This window comes from Dipteris shenzhenensis, chromosome 20, assembly GCF_047967505.1.
Source record: "Dipteris shenzhenensis isolate YYH24624 ecotype China chromosome 20, Dip_SZ_1.0, whole genome shotgun sequence".
NCBI classification, from domain to species: domain Eukaryota; kingdom Viridiplantae; phylum Streptophyta; class Polypodiopsida; order Gleicheniales; family Dipteridaceae; genus Dipteris; species Dipteris shenzhenensis.
Window position 1 is genome coordinate 30,579,938 of NC_141615.1, and position 14,791 is coordinate 30,594,728.

Here is a 14,791-nt window from a genome sequence, read left to right on the forward strand (position 1 = left end):
AGCTAAAGATTTGAACCTTGCTGCTCTCTATCTCAATAATCATATGTTCTTCAATGGGATCAAAGGCCAACATTTCTCCTCTGGTGCCACTATACAACCCTTGCATTGTGCGCTCAATGCGATGTTTCTCTATTTGAGACTTTAGAGCATTGATTTTCTGCATTACCATAATACAGTGTTGACACAAGCCATACAAGAAGCTATATGCACAACCAAAAAAGCATGTTGATGAAATACACACAAAACAAAACATGTGATCAGATTCCCAACTTTCCATAGACGCTTCATATATTCACAACTTTCCATGGTTCCTTAGGAGGGTAGGGGGAAGAGGGCATTGAGAAAGGTATTCTAAATCTATCATAACAGTATGACAGAGGCCATGATGACGGTGATGGTGCTTCTAGCTAGAGGTTATCCAACCTAATACTAGTGGTGCTCTTTGATAGAGGCTTATCCATACTCCTAACTATTAAAGGGTTTAACCTTAGGCAATGTGCATTGCCAACAGTCTTCTCCATTAAAGATTACCCTTTGCAAGCAAAATTAATTTGAGTTTTTGCATATGTGCTAGAACATTTACTTGCTACCTTGTTTTATTGAAGCTGTTTGAATAAAGTTGAAGAGTTAATTGACATTGTGTCCAATTCACATTTGATGCTAAAACTATCTTTGTTTTAAATTATTCAAACTTACAAAATCTTATTCTGATTGCTAGAATGTCCTAATTGTCACTTGTTACTAGAAGATTATCACCAAAATTGTCTACTCGTTGATGATGAAATAATAATATCTCTTGCTTATCAAGTAATTCTTGATGCTCCTCCATCTAGACTTATTACTTGATGCACCAAACATTAGATCCACTCGTGTAAAGTACATGTACTTGCTTAAAAAACGTCTTCTTGAATGGTGAAACTTGAAATAGTAATAAAATCACTCAATTGATGCTAGCTATTTGTGATTGTTGCTTAAAACACACTAAACATTAGAACCACTCTTGTAAAGTAGTGCTTAAGCTGAGAAAACAGGACACATACACACAGTTTGAGATGATTCTGTCAACATAATGTTTATAAAATTGTTACACCTACAAAGCTATCTGCTAGATGTTCATAGTAGTACTGTTTTTGCCCTCCATCGCTGCACTTTTTATCAATTCATTCTCGCACCCCCAGATGTGTTCCTCCTCCTTTGTCATTCCATTTGCTGCCATTGCTTCTCTTTTGAACCCATCCCAATTATGCTGTTTCTCTCCTCACAAGATAGCTGTCTGCATCAGCTTGATTCGCCAGGTGTGAAATTTTTCTGATCAAGCATGAACCTCCACTTCTGCTTGGGTGTACTTCGGAATGCTGTATAGGTTTCTTCTCAAACCTACATGTATGGCCCTTCCTCTGTAGAACCATGGGGCTCTGACGCTCTATTTGAAGGAGTGACACCAGAATTCTTTTCTTTCTGACCCTTTTCCTCCATGCGCATGCCGCACAGGTCATCTCTGCTCTCCTTAAAGCTGCAGATTGCACCTAGCAACCTGATCTTTCTCCTTTCCACATACTTCATTGGCCAGACTAGAGAGACAATGCTTAGAAGCCCATTTTCAGCATGTGAACACAAAGGCCCTCCTCTTTAATTCCCTGGTTAGACCAGCAGCACTCTACAAAAGCATTCTTGGGAGTAGATCTTGTCAAGACTAAGTAGGAGGTTACAGGTCACTGAAACCCAGTGCTATGAAAACCATTGTCAGTTCTTTCAATTACAATTCTCTCCTCAACACCAGTTCTTTCAACGATGCCTTCTTGAATGGAAATCTCTCCCTCCCTCTCTCTCTCTCTCTCTCTCTCTCTCACCCGCTCACCCCTCCGCTCAGCCCCCCCGCTCACCCCTCGCTCACCCCTCCGCTCACCCCCTCGCACTCGCAGCCCCCGCTCACCACTCGCTCACCCCTTGCACCCCTCCTCTCACCCCTCTTCCCCCCCGCTCACCCCTTGGAACCCCCCCCCCTTCACCCCTCCGCTCAGCCCCCCGCAGCCCCCCCGCTCACCCCCCTCCCTCAACCCTCCCGCCCACCCCCTCGCGCCCCTCCTCTCACCCCCCCGCCCCCCCTCGCACTTGCAGCCCCGACCCCCCCGGGCCCCCCTCCCCCTTTTTTTTTTTTTTTAAAATTAAAAAAAAAAAACGCAGCCCCAACCCCCTTTTTTTTTTTAAATAAATAAATAAATTAAAAAAAAACCCCAACTTTTCTTTTTTAATTTTAAATCTCTCTTCTCTTTGTCTGTCTGTCTCTCTGTCTGTCTGTCTGTCTCTCTCTCTCTCTCTCATCGCACATTGGCAGCGCTCGCCATCTCCCGCTTTTCAATGTTGCCAGTTTCCCGTAATTAAACATGGCCGACACCGTCGAGCATGTTACAGAAGCAGCAACAGCAGCAGCATCAATGGCCGCCACGACCGATATGCTGCACTATAGTAGAAGAGGACTTGCATCTTCTTCAAAGGACAGCGCAGTGCCCGCACTTGCCGCACTCCCAGTCGCAGGTACACCGGTTTCAGCTCCACTATCTCATCTTCCGCCCAGCGCAGTGCCCGCACTTGCTGCACTCCCAGTCGCAGGTACACCGGTTTCAGCTCCATTATCTCATCTTCCGCCCATAGCTACTTTGTACCCGCAGTTTTTTTCACCCCTCCCCTCTCAGGTTCCTTCTTCTCCTACCCCTTCTCCACCCTTTTTGCTCCCCCTCTCACAGCCCTCTGTCACCTCTTCCCCCCCTTTGTTGCCTATTTTACCTACTTTGCCAGAGGCTCCCTCCTCCTCATCCTCTCTACAGACTTTACCCATCCCCTCCTCTCCATCCCCGGTACCCGCTTTCTCTCCCCCTTTCCAGCCTTCTCCTTCATCCCCGCTACCCACCTTACCGGTTTCCCCCCTTTCTCCCTTTCTTTCTCCTTCCATGCCTTGTGCTGTTTGTCCTTGCCGCCACATCCTACTAGAGCTTCAGCACTTTGAGACCCACCTCCGAGCTGCCCTTCAGATGCTTCACAGGAAGGACGAGACCATTGCTCTACTTACAGCTCACGTTGCATCTCTTGCTGATCGAGTGACACAGCAGGATCGGGAGATCTTGTCTATTAGGACAGATCTTCAGGTCTTACAGGCGACTCATAGGACTCTTGCTGGAGAGATTCATGGACACACAGAGCGAGTGCAGCAGATCGAGACTCACGTTCAGCACATAGACACATCTCCCACTACAGCAGTAGCAGCGGTTGAGGAGCGTTTGACCTCCCTTCAGACAGAGGTCCAGAGAGCCACAGAGTGGGTGGATGTCGTCCGTCGTCAGCCATCACAGCCTCAGAGATCGACTGTATCAGCTACATTGGCCGAGTCACAGCAAAGGGCCACAAAGGCCCTCAACATTCGCATTCGTGGTATCTTGCCCTCGGCGATAAAGTCCACGATGACACAGGCTGTGACCTTTGTCTCTCAGACACTGGGAGTACAGGATCATGGCATAGTAGGATCATATAGAGTCGGGAGGGATCGAACTAGAGAGCAGCCCCTCATTATCAGATTCAGAGATGCCCAGGCACGTCTAGCTGCCCTCAGGAGGAGAGGGACACTCAGAGACCACCCACAGATTTCCATGGACGAGGATCTGACTCGGATACAGGTTGAGGAGCGCAAGGCGCTCATGCCTCAGAGAGATGCAGCCCGAGCTCAGGGCAAGTGGGCAGTGATCAGGGATGGCAGACTCATCACAGGCACTTTGAGGCATGCTCCCACAGTGCTTAGAGATGACAGACCAGCAGATATAGCCCCACCTCCACCTCCTGCTACGACCGCTTGATGGGACAGGGCCCATGGGACACACCACCTGTCAGATAGTCTACGCATCGCTGTATGGAACTGCAATGGTTCTTTTACAGCACAGCCAGGCAATCTACGGGGGGCATTCTTTGGGAGAGATCATCTTTTTCACGGAGACACACGAGAGTCCAGAGAGACCTTTGCCACGAGTGACAGGGTATACATGGAGATCTGCCTTCAGGCAGCACACTCGAACATTTGGAGTGAGAGGATCTGGAGGAGTGGCCATTTTGTACAGAGAGCATCTCGATCGGATCATCACAGTGGAGAGAGCAGATTCACATGCCCGATTCTTGTGGGTACGCATCTGCCGCAGAGCCCCTCAGCGAGATCTTTTTATTGCAGTTTGCTACTTCCCCCCGGCGCAGTCGATCTATTCTTCCACTGGACCAGGCCAGTCCATATTTGAGGATCTCTCAGCGGACATTGCAGATTTTTCACATCGCGGAGAAGTCATCCTTTTAGGAGACTTCAACGCGAGGACCTCAGACAGACAGGCCCTCACTTATGACTTCATGGAGGATCCGGTCATACTCCCAGCATTTCACGATGATAGCCTCTGTCGGACTTCATCAGACTGCACAGTACAGCCCACAGATCAGGGACGTCAGTTACTGGAGCTCCTCACCTCGCACAGTATGGTCATTTATAACGGCTTGTCCAGGTGGCCACAGTCTTCCATGCCTACATTCTCTTCTGCTTCTGGGCGTGGTACTAGCGTGATCGACTACATCATAGGTCCCCCGACTCTAGTCCCTTCCATCCATAGCCTTACTGTTAGCCCCTTCATGCCCTCTGCCGACCATGCACTCATCCACTTTACTTTGACTAATGTCTCCCATGACCCACCCCCCCCTCGTTATCACGACCGCCAACCCTATTACGAGGTTCATTTCGACCACCAATTCGATGATGTATATAGCCAGAACCTCAGCCGCCTACTCCGTCCTCATCTATTAGATGCTCTACCATCCACGCAGGACCGGTGGGAACTTGTACATACTTCACTCGTTTCTGCCGCTCACATGTCGTTCCCTGCCACATGTCATTCGTCTAGTCCCCCACCGGTTGGTCTTGTTCCTTGCAAACGCCAATTTCTAGCCCGGAATGAGGAGCTGAGAAGCTTGCTTTTCAGCTGTGACTCCAAGGAATTCTGGAGAAAATTCCTCCGCTCGAAGTCTCAGAGCCCCCTCACAGATCCACGTGTCTGGTCTGCATACACTTCAGCTCTATACGATGTTCCAGATCAGCCAGCCATCGATTTATCCCATTCCCCTAGGCCAGCTTCATCTAGTCTCTTCACACCAGAGAGTGTCCGTGCACAGCAGTCCACCGATTGAAGAACGGGAGAGCTAAGGATCATGATGGATTGCAAGTGGAGTATGTAATCCATGGGATTGATGCCTTAGATTTTGTTCTTTCCCATCTCTTCAATGAGTCTGTTTGTACAGGCCTACCACAGTCCTGGTTAGGCAATACCATAGTACCTATCCACAAGTCAGGGGACCCTATGGAGCCGTCGAATCACAGGACCATCATGATTGGCCACGTTATGGCCAAGATCTATGCATCAGTTTTGGAAAGCTGTATAAATGACCATGCCGAGATGATAGGACTCAGAGCCAGAGGGCAGGCTGGATTTCGCAGGGATCATTCGACACTTGACCACATCCTCACACTCAGGGCACTGGTAGAGGAGGCGAAGTCACGAAGGCAACGGCTTTATTGTTGCTTCGTGGACTTCAGGAAGGCATTTGACACAGTTCCGTGATTCAGATTGTTTCAGAGGATTCGCCAGATGGGCTTCAGTGGAGAGATACAGTGGGCTATCATGGCTTTGTATGAGAGGGTCACTGGTCGGGTTCGGACACGTGAGGGGCTCTCAGAGGAGGTATGCAGCACGATTGGGGTGAAGCAGGGTTGCCCGCTCTCTCCTACTCTCTTTGGATTATATATTGATGAGCTAGAGATGTTTATACAGATGACAGAGGCGGTGTGGGCTCTACTCTCTCAGGATCCTCCATTCCTATCCTCCTGTATGCGGACGATGTGGTTCTCATTTCCTCTACTGCTTAGAGCCTCCAGGCACATATTGAGGCACTCCACAGGTTTTGCCAGGACAGGGGGTTGACCGTAAACCTTGGCAAGACCAAGGTTATGGTTTTCAACACCTCTGATCGTATTTACAGCACGGATGAGTTTTGCTTCACATATGACGGACAGCCCATTGAGCTTGTTAGAGAGTACACTTATTTGGGGGCAGTTTTCAGGGGACCGGTTTTCACCATGACATATGCAGCACGAGATAGGATTAGTAAAGGGTATGCTTCGTTGGCTCATCTTGAGCGTCAGTGTTTTCAGTCCCACTTTCAGCATCCCAATACGAAATCCTTGCTTTTTGATACATTGGTGAGACCAGCTACGATGTATGCAGCTCCTTTCTGGGAAGGAGACCTCGGCACTGCAGATTGGAGACGAGTAGAGAGGTTACAGATCATCATGTTCTCTCGGCTCATTAGGGCCAAGGCTACAGTTCCGCACGAGATCATGCTAGCAGAGTTTGGAGCTACTCCCCTTGCATTGGATGCAGCGTTTCAGTCGGTCATGTATTTGCATAGGGTTAGGGAGTTTGGAGACTCAGCAGCAGGCAGAGCTCGGTTGCCATGGTTAGCACTTGCATCTTCTATGGAGTTGGCACGATCTGGAGCCCGATACTGCTGGTACTTCAGACTCACTAGGTGGCTCACATCTCTTGGACTAGACATGGATAGACTGCCTCCCTTCCGATACAGCATAGATGCCCCTCATCTCGAGTTGACTCGCCACGAGCTTAGCCAGGTCACGAGAGCAGACTTGCTGCAGCTTCATACGTATCGCACTTGGATTTATCCCACGCAGCTTCCGACGAAGATGGCCACATATCGTGACCACTTCCTTCGGATCTCAGAGGATGGATTTGTCATTCCACCAGGCTATACAGGTATCCACATGTCCCACTCACTGAGGATTGCCCTTGGCCAGCTTAGAGTCTCTTCGCATCAGCTCGAGATAGAGGCTGGTAGGATGCGACGCATGGAGGATGGACGGCGACCAGGCCGAGAGACCAGGATCTGCCCTTGTTGCACCATGGGAGAGGTGGAGTCAGAGGAGCACTTCATTTGCAGATGCCCGCTATATTATGAGCTCAGAGGTAGATTCCACTGTCTCTTCACGGATGGCTTTGGACCTCTCTCACGAGTGATGGACTACGAGGATCAGCATTGCCTAACTCTTTATGTCAGGGAGGCCACTATGCTTCGACGAGACTACCTCAGAGACCATTAGCACAGACCGGAGCGTGATAGAGCCCAGCCTGATAGAGCTCACGCACACGCTATACCAGAGGACAGAGACCAGGAGGAGCACGAGGAGGTCAGAGCTCACACAGGACACATGCCTCCACCCTATGGATGTACATATGAGATGGTTTGTAGACGCTGCAGGATCTTGTTACATAGGGGACGTACTCGTCGCTTCATCTCCAGACGATCCAGGATGATGGCAGCTTTTCGGAGGAGACTTACTCATGGAGATCTCGCCCCACCAGCCGCTCACCTCACCTTTGCTCAGATTTGTACTCTCCTAGCAGGAGGGAGAGTCGATGGACTCCGTGACACCTGGACTTGTATCTTTGCATTGGCATATTGTACTCATCCCCCCATTTTGCACCCAGGGGCGGTTTCCTTACATCTAGTTTACTTTGTATTTAGGCTCAGATTTGACATTATGTACTTTCACTTGCATTGTATTGTGTAGCACTTAGATGATATTCGACGATGCCTCTTCTTTGTGGCACGTTGATTTTGTGCTATCTTGTATGCAAAGTTCTTGATGTCCCATGGGCCCATTTTGGCCTTTAGTGGACAGTAATACACTTTCTTTCTTTCTTTCTTTCTCACAGACACACTAGGTCCTAGAACCAACAGGCTGGACCCCCCCCCCGGAAAGGTACTTTACTAAATAGCAAAATTCTGAGTACATAAACCTGCAGCAAACAGCTGCATTCATCCATTATCTCGTGGGAGCAGCAGGGTGCCTCATTTTGGCAATTCCCCTTGCTGTCCTTAATCCTAGATTCTATTCTATTCTGGAAGTGCCACGTGTTGGCAGCTATGGGCTGTCAAGCTTGTGGTCACACACTCCAAGGTAGATCCCCTCCTAGTAAGCAGCCGTAGCCCCTTAAAAATAGGGCATTTAGTACCCTCTTGTACTTGAACAATAATTAATTTGTAGAACACAACCATGGCACCCATTGTCAGCTCTTGCATGCAACATAAAACTCTAGACTAATCCTAGTCTCTGTGGGCATCAACACCATGCAAACCAATGCACACACATTCATTCTCTAGTTGACCAGGGTCAACCCTCTTTGACCATAATTAAGGGCTTTGACCGACAGTCAAGGCTCCTTAATTATAAGTAAATCTCTCCGACCGAGGTCGGAATATCTTGGTTAACTAGGGTCGACCCTCCTTGGCTGAAGCCATGCCTCGTTGACCATAGTCAATGCTCTAGTCGTAGCAAGCTCTATAATACTCTAGTTGAACATAGTCAACCCTCTTGGCCTAAACCAAGTGTCCCTGACTAGAGCCAAGCCTACTTGACCAGAGTCAGGTGTTTTTGCCCGAAGTCAATGCTTTGACCAATTAAAAGAACTCTTTGACCATATTTAAGATAAATGAAGAACTCTTTGACTATGGTCAAATAGAGCTCAACGTTGTATTTTACTTGTTGGAGTATTACAACTTGGTGACAGGTCATGATGCTGTCATGTATAATGGGCATGAGAAGATGTACACTCCACACGACATTATACTCGAGTTTGCTAATCCACTCTTACTACACATGGATGATCATTCCATATCGTCATCTATTTGGACAAGCTTAGAGAGTATGGCATGACTAAGGCTGATAGAGAAAGGTTACCATGGAGGTCATCTTGCAATGGAGGGGAACGATGGGTGTTTGTACTTGCATGCTACTAGATGGTTCCACACTAGAGGTATGCCCATTAATGTACATCCCTCCAACTGACACGAAACAAATCCACAAGGTCAATAAAGATACTTTGTGGCAGGTTTGTATTCATTTAACTTGGATATCCCTAACCCAACTACATGGTTTCTTATGTCTTTTCTTTTTCTTTGGGCAATCTTTGGCAAAATGCCAAAAGACCCTGCATATCCCGACACTAGTCCTGCTTGCCTGCTATCTCGACACTCTACCGAAAGAGAGTCATCCGGGCGCTAGAGCATGATGTGTCATCAGAAATATTAGGGTCAGAGACAATGACCCTAACTCTAGGCACCCCATCCGATCTGAGCGCATCTGCTGCTGAAGAGGGCAAATTAGGAAGGAGGGGATCACAGTGACCACTCCAAAAGAAGCCCTGACTGTAGCAAGGAGTCGATGGTATACGTGGGGAAGACCTGGAAATCTACTAGATAGAGATGTCGTTTGCCTGTCCTCCTCTACTGGGTCGAATCCAAGAGAGACGGGCTTGAAGAAAATCTTCCTTGAGCCAAGAGAGACGGGCTTGAAGAAAATCCAAGAGAGACGGGCTTGAAGAAAATCTTCCTTGAGCCAAGCGCGAAAGGGTTGGCATTAAGCAAAGTGCTAGCAGCTCCAGGGTTGTCAAATGCCACCTGAAAGAATCCTTGTCCAAATAATTGAATGTCGGTGAGGTGCAAGGCAAGGTCCTCAGATAAAGCCTGCAAGCATCCAATCCCTAGAATGTGATCTGAAGTGGTGGGACCCATGGATGCGTGCGAAGAGTGTAGTAGAGATCTCAAGCTCCACGTCCTTTTCCAACTGCAGCAGGTTGTCTTTTGAAAAGATACACGTTCTCGCAATCGGTGGAATTGGACGAGGATTGACTAATTGGGTCGCCATTTGTCAATCAAGGATGGGAGGCCGAATCAAACCAATGGTGATCCATTTGTCAATTGGAGAGGAAGGAACAGCGGAAAAAGGATGGGAATGTAAGGGAATTCTAGGAGGAAGGGCTGGGAGAGGGGTTCAGAAGGAGAGGGGAGGCTGAGAGGTTGAGAGGGAGGGGATGAGAGGGGAGAGTTAGAAGCTGATGGAGGAGAAGCAGTTTTTCTCCAAGTTGGAGCACAAAACCTCAAGCTTGCAGCTGAGCCTTAAGCTTGAAAGGCAGCAGCTGAAGATGCACTTTCCAGGCACTGAAGTACCTCAGGACCTCAGGTATTTAAACACATTCGAAGCTCTGATGGCAGCTAGTTGAGGACTTTTTGGAGCAGACGGATGGTGCCCTGAATGCACTCCCTTCCCCTTTTTTTTCAAGTTTCAAAATGCAGAAATTTTAAAAGCTTGGACCTTAAATTTTAAAAATAAGATCCTTCCGAAGCTGTTACCTAAGACTCCTTAAATGCTATGCACCGTAAGACTTGTACAAAACATGGTGTGAATTCAACATCATTTTGATAGACAGATTTCCTTAGGCTTTTTAAAAAACCATTCTTATGACTAATTGCATGCCAGTAAGGCTTCTTTCTCGTGCACTACTGGCACATATGCCTGGTTTTGATTCACTTCAGTTACTATTCATCGAGCCGACACCAAGGAAAGGGTCCATTTAAAGGTAAAACAGAAACTAAATCAGTGCAAAGGGGAAAGGAAAACAACCTCTCGTGCTTTGTTAACGTTATTGCCGATAGACTTAGCTTCTGCATATTTCATTTTCAGAAGGCTTTCGTTCTCTTGGATCGCTTTATTTTTAGGGTAGTTTCTTTGGAATCTATACATGTGCATAGAAGAAGAAAATAAGTATTCCATTCATCTATCATTTAATATACAAGTACACAGCCATTTATCATTTGATACAAGTAGGCGAAACATTATGCAGATAATTGCAAACAAGTAAGAAACATTTCTTAGGTGCAAACAATGATCAACATATGGCCCCCTTGGGCTTTACTTCCATTTATGTATTGTGCAATACTGTCCAAAAAAACTGCATTCTTATAATAGCTTATGGTAAACATAATGCATTTTCTTAGAGGCACTTTGGAGAGGGAATGACAGAAATCATATAACTCGGAGGATTAATCTATTTCCACCATCCTTAGTATCAACTCTAGACATCCTTAATATTCAACTCTAGACCATGTTGAGAGTTCACGCTCAACATCATGTGATCATGTGTGCATAGCACCATCATGTGATCATATGTGCATAGCACTAACCTTATAGAGTGCTATAAAGGAAAGGGTTAGATCCCCTAACCCTAACCCTAACCCTAAATGGGTTTGTATATATTCTATTTTTTCAACTAAATCTAGTGTACAGTTAGTCATTTGTGGTGTGCTCTCTAGCTGTGCCCTCTCTCCTCATCTCCACTCTTCTCCTCTCCCCTCTTCATATTTTGTCATTGGTTATGCCTTCCGCTGAGGTGCCATCCTTGTGAGAGTGATTGAGAGATTGAGAGATCGAGTGTTCTCTTCTGTTGAGAGAACTTCTTCTTTGATGAAAAAATTCCATCCATTGAAAGAAATTTCCGTCATTGTTCTTGAGAGAGATATTGTGTGTGTGAGAGAGAGTATCCTCTTCTTCTCCTTGAGAGATTCTGTTGAGCGATCCCTTTGAAGATTTCAGAGTGATTTCAGTTCTTCCTTCTTTATTTGATTTCAGTTCTGCTTAGTGAGCCTCGACTGTCTAAGCGTCTAAGCTTCTCGCCAAGTGCACTCTTTGAAGGCTCCAACTGCAAGGCATTAGAAGCAACAAGGCTTCTGCCCGGTTCAACAAAGCTCCATTTATGGCCGAGTAGTAGCAGTGACTCACATGGGACCTCTCAGTAGCGGCCACCACAAATTTTGGCATCACAACCAAAGGCTCAGCGCATACAATCCTCATACGGTACTCCTGGCCTCATCCAAAAGCTATCAACAGCGCTCGTCAATGAACTTCAGCATCTCCGACGTGACCTGCAACGAGCTATAGACATTGCTTCATTTCAACAAAACGACCTGACGGGCTCCATAAGCTTCTACTAGCTCCAACACGAAGGCAAACTGCAGCCTTCCTCGATGGCAGCTCTCTCGACAGACACTCCAAGCCGTCCACCAGCGACGCATAGCCAACTCCTACGCCACAAGTAGTTGCAGCGGCTGCTCTAGCCCAAATGACCAGCTCTCCTTCAATGGACATCAACACCTGCATCACCGATATCAGCAACGTCTGCTTCACAAGCTTCGTCCACAGCGCCTTCAATGAACATAGCGCCCAAGCGCAACTCTTAGGGCTCCCGTGATAATCAGCGACCTCAGCGCCCGACCAAACAGCCTGCTCTGTAGTAATTCCAAGACAGACGAGTTCTCTCCAAACAAACGACGAGAGCTCCCAGCCTCTCTCAACGGCTGATCACCACACACCTCCATAGCGCAGCTCCAAAAGGCTAGTGCCTCTCTCCATCAATCTGCAATATCCGTCGATGGAATCTCGCAAATTCCGTCAGTACCTTGCTAGATTCTGACATCCAATATCCCTACACGTGGCACTTATCTACTCACCACGTCATCAGGCACCCCTATCTGGCCATGTGTCTCCTATTGGCCACGTCAGCCTTGAGTGCCACGTCAGTAGTCTCCCATGCTTGCCACATCAGCTTATCTTCCACGTGTCACCTTATCTGCCACGTAGGCTCAAAGTGCCACGTCATCACAGACACGTCAGTAGGCCACGTCACCCTGCCAGCTCATCATCTGCCACATCACCTTATCTGCCACATCATCACCGACAGCCACGTCAGCAAGACACGTCATGTGGCCACATCATCCGTGCCACGTCACCCTGCCAGCTCAACTGCCACGTCATTAGTGACACGTCACTTGTGCCATGTCATCACTAACACATCACCCTGCCAGCTCAACTGTCACGTCATCTGCCACGTCATCAGTGCCACATCATCATTGCCACGTCATCTACTGACATCATCATTTGTACCACCTCAGCAGTGCCACCTCAGTTGTCCAGCCAGCACTGACCTCTGCAGGCATACACACTGCTCCATAGTCACTTCATGTGACCACTCCTGCCACCTCAGCACAGGGCTCCACTAGCACATCTCTTGCTAGGCACAGTACCACATCATTATTGCATGTGACCCATAGTGACACATCATCATTGAGCACCATTTGCACTCCTTTTGCCCCTCCACCTAGATCAAGTCGTATCTCTTGATCCAAGAAGAATTTTAGGGCGCTCCAAAAAGGAAAGTCGCTCTACGCGCTCGTCACATCACGCGCACATTTTGGCGCAAGTTACACTCACATTTGAGCCTCGCCAACAAAACCACTTCTTTCACGCACATTTGCCTCTACATCAACGCATCTGACCAAGCACTTAAAAAGAACAAAAGAAAAGGAATTATTTGCTGTTCTTTCATCGCTCGACGGTTGGTATAGATCTAGATCAGAGTAGACTAGATCGCCATAGAGGGGACGCTTTGAATTTCCCCAAGTTGCCAATCTAAGCCATGCCCGAAATTCCCGACTAGTACCTACTCGGAGTCCGTCCATACGCTCACATACGGTTTCACATCATTACATTATCTGAAACCTTACGTTCATCAGTTCAGTGAGCAGACTTCAGAGAGTACAGAGGCATTGCAGATTGTTTCAGTGGGCAGATAGCAATTGATTTCACACACACATGCCACCATTGTAAAGCCTATTTGGCTATTTCACGGCATCGTGAACATCATTTCAGCCTTGTAAAGCCTCTTGGCTATTCCCGACATCATTGCCACAAGCCTTGTAATACAGATCAGATTTTATATATTGCAGTTCTATCTTCACCGACGGTTCAGAGATTTCACTTGGTATAGTCACTGTATTTGCAGTTGATTCATACAGAGATTTTCACAACACTTTTGAGTACATTTCTTGCACCATGTGTAGGACTAGCAACCTCAATATGGAGGCATCTGCTAAGTTAGACAACTCCAATTACGGTACATGGAAATACCGAATGGAGGCCATTCTTGTACTTTAGGACAAATGGGAGTATGTTGATGGGTCTACACCTAGACCATTGGACGATCCAGCCACCAGTAGCTCTACTCCATCTGTTGTCACAGCACCAGCAACGGGACCTACAGCCACACAAATAGTTTTCGCACTAGTAGCAGATCCTGCCATTGCCCGAGCTCAGCCAGAATGGGATAAGAAAGACAAGTACGCCTATCATCTGATCAAGCAGAATGTGCAAGATGTCATGCTAGAACAACTCAACATAGTCAAGACATCGAAAGAAGCATGGGATATGTTCGCAGCTCTCTACGAGTCCAAAAACACATCCAGGATTCTCACCCTGAGAAACCAAATCAACCAGAGTTTCCACAACAGCAGTGAAACCGGTCATGCTTATGTACTCCGCATAAAAGACTACAACAATCAACTTGCAGCAGCATGAGAGACTATGAATCCCGTAGAAATGGTTCAAGTCAGTCTGAATGGACTAGGAGAGGGATACGAAAATCTAGTTCAAAGTATTGCCATTCAACGGCAAATTCCGACACTAGAAGAACTTAAGTCAGTTCTACTTGGTGAAGAACTCGGGACTCAAGCTATTCAAGCACGTAAAGGTCATTCTAATGATTGGGCATTCACAACTTCAGACAGAAGTAGAAGCAGAGGCAGAGGTAGATCATACCAGAAAAGTGGTCATCATCAGCAACAAAATCAAAGTCAGCATCAACATCAGCATAAGCATCATCCTCAGCAGCATCAAAATCAGCAAAGAGAAAATCATTCCAACCGAGGAAGATTTCAAGGACGAGGGAATGCATCCACCAACGTGTCAAACATCCAGTGCAACTACTATCACAAGTTTGGACAATGAAAGAGATTGCCGCAAGCAGCAGTA

At 47.3% G+C, this 14,791-nt stretch overlaps 1 protein-coding gene across 2 annotated transcripts in view; it reads right to left on the reverse strand.

The window, feature by feature from the left end:
* The window catches only part of LOC147889526 (uncharacterized), a 135,537-nt gene that overhangs the window by 24,783 nt on the left and 95,963 nt on the right, over window positions 1-14,791 (reverse strand). For both annotated transcript variants that reach the window (XM_087391652.1, XM_087391653.1), the window contains exons 12-13: window positions 10,553-10,664; window positions 17-157 (exon numbers count right to left, since the gene is read on the reverse strand). In XM_087391652.1, the coding sequence (XP_087247778.1) occupies window positions 17-157; window positions 10,553-10,664 (253 nt within the window). The remainder of the gene's footprint in view (window positions 1-16; window positions 158-10,552; window positions 10,665-14,791) is intronic.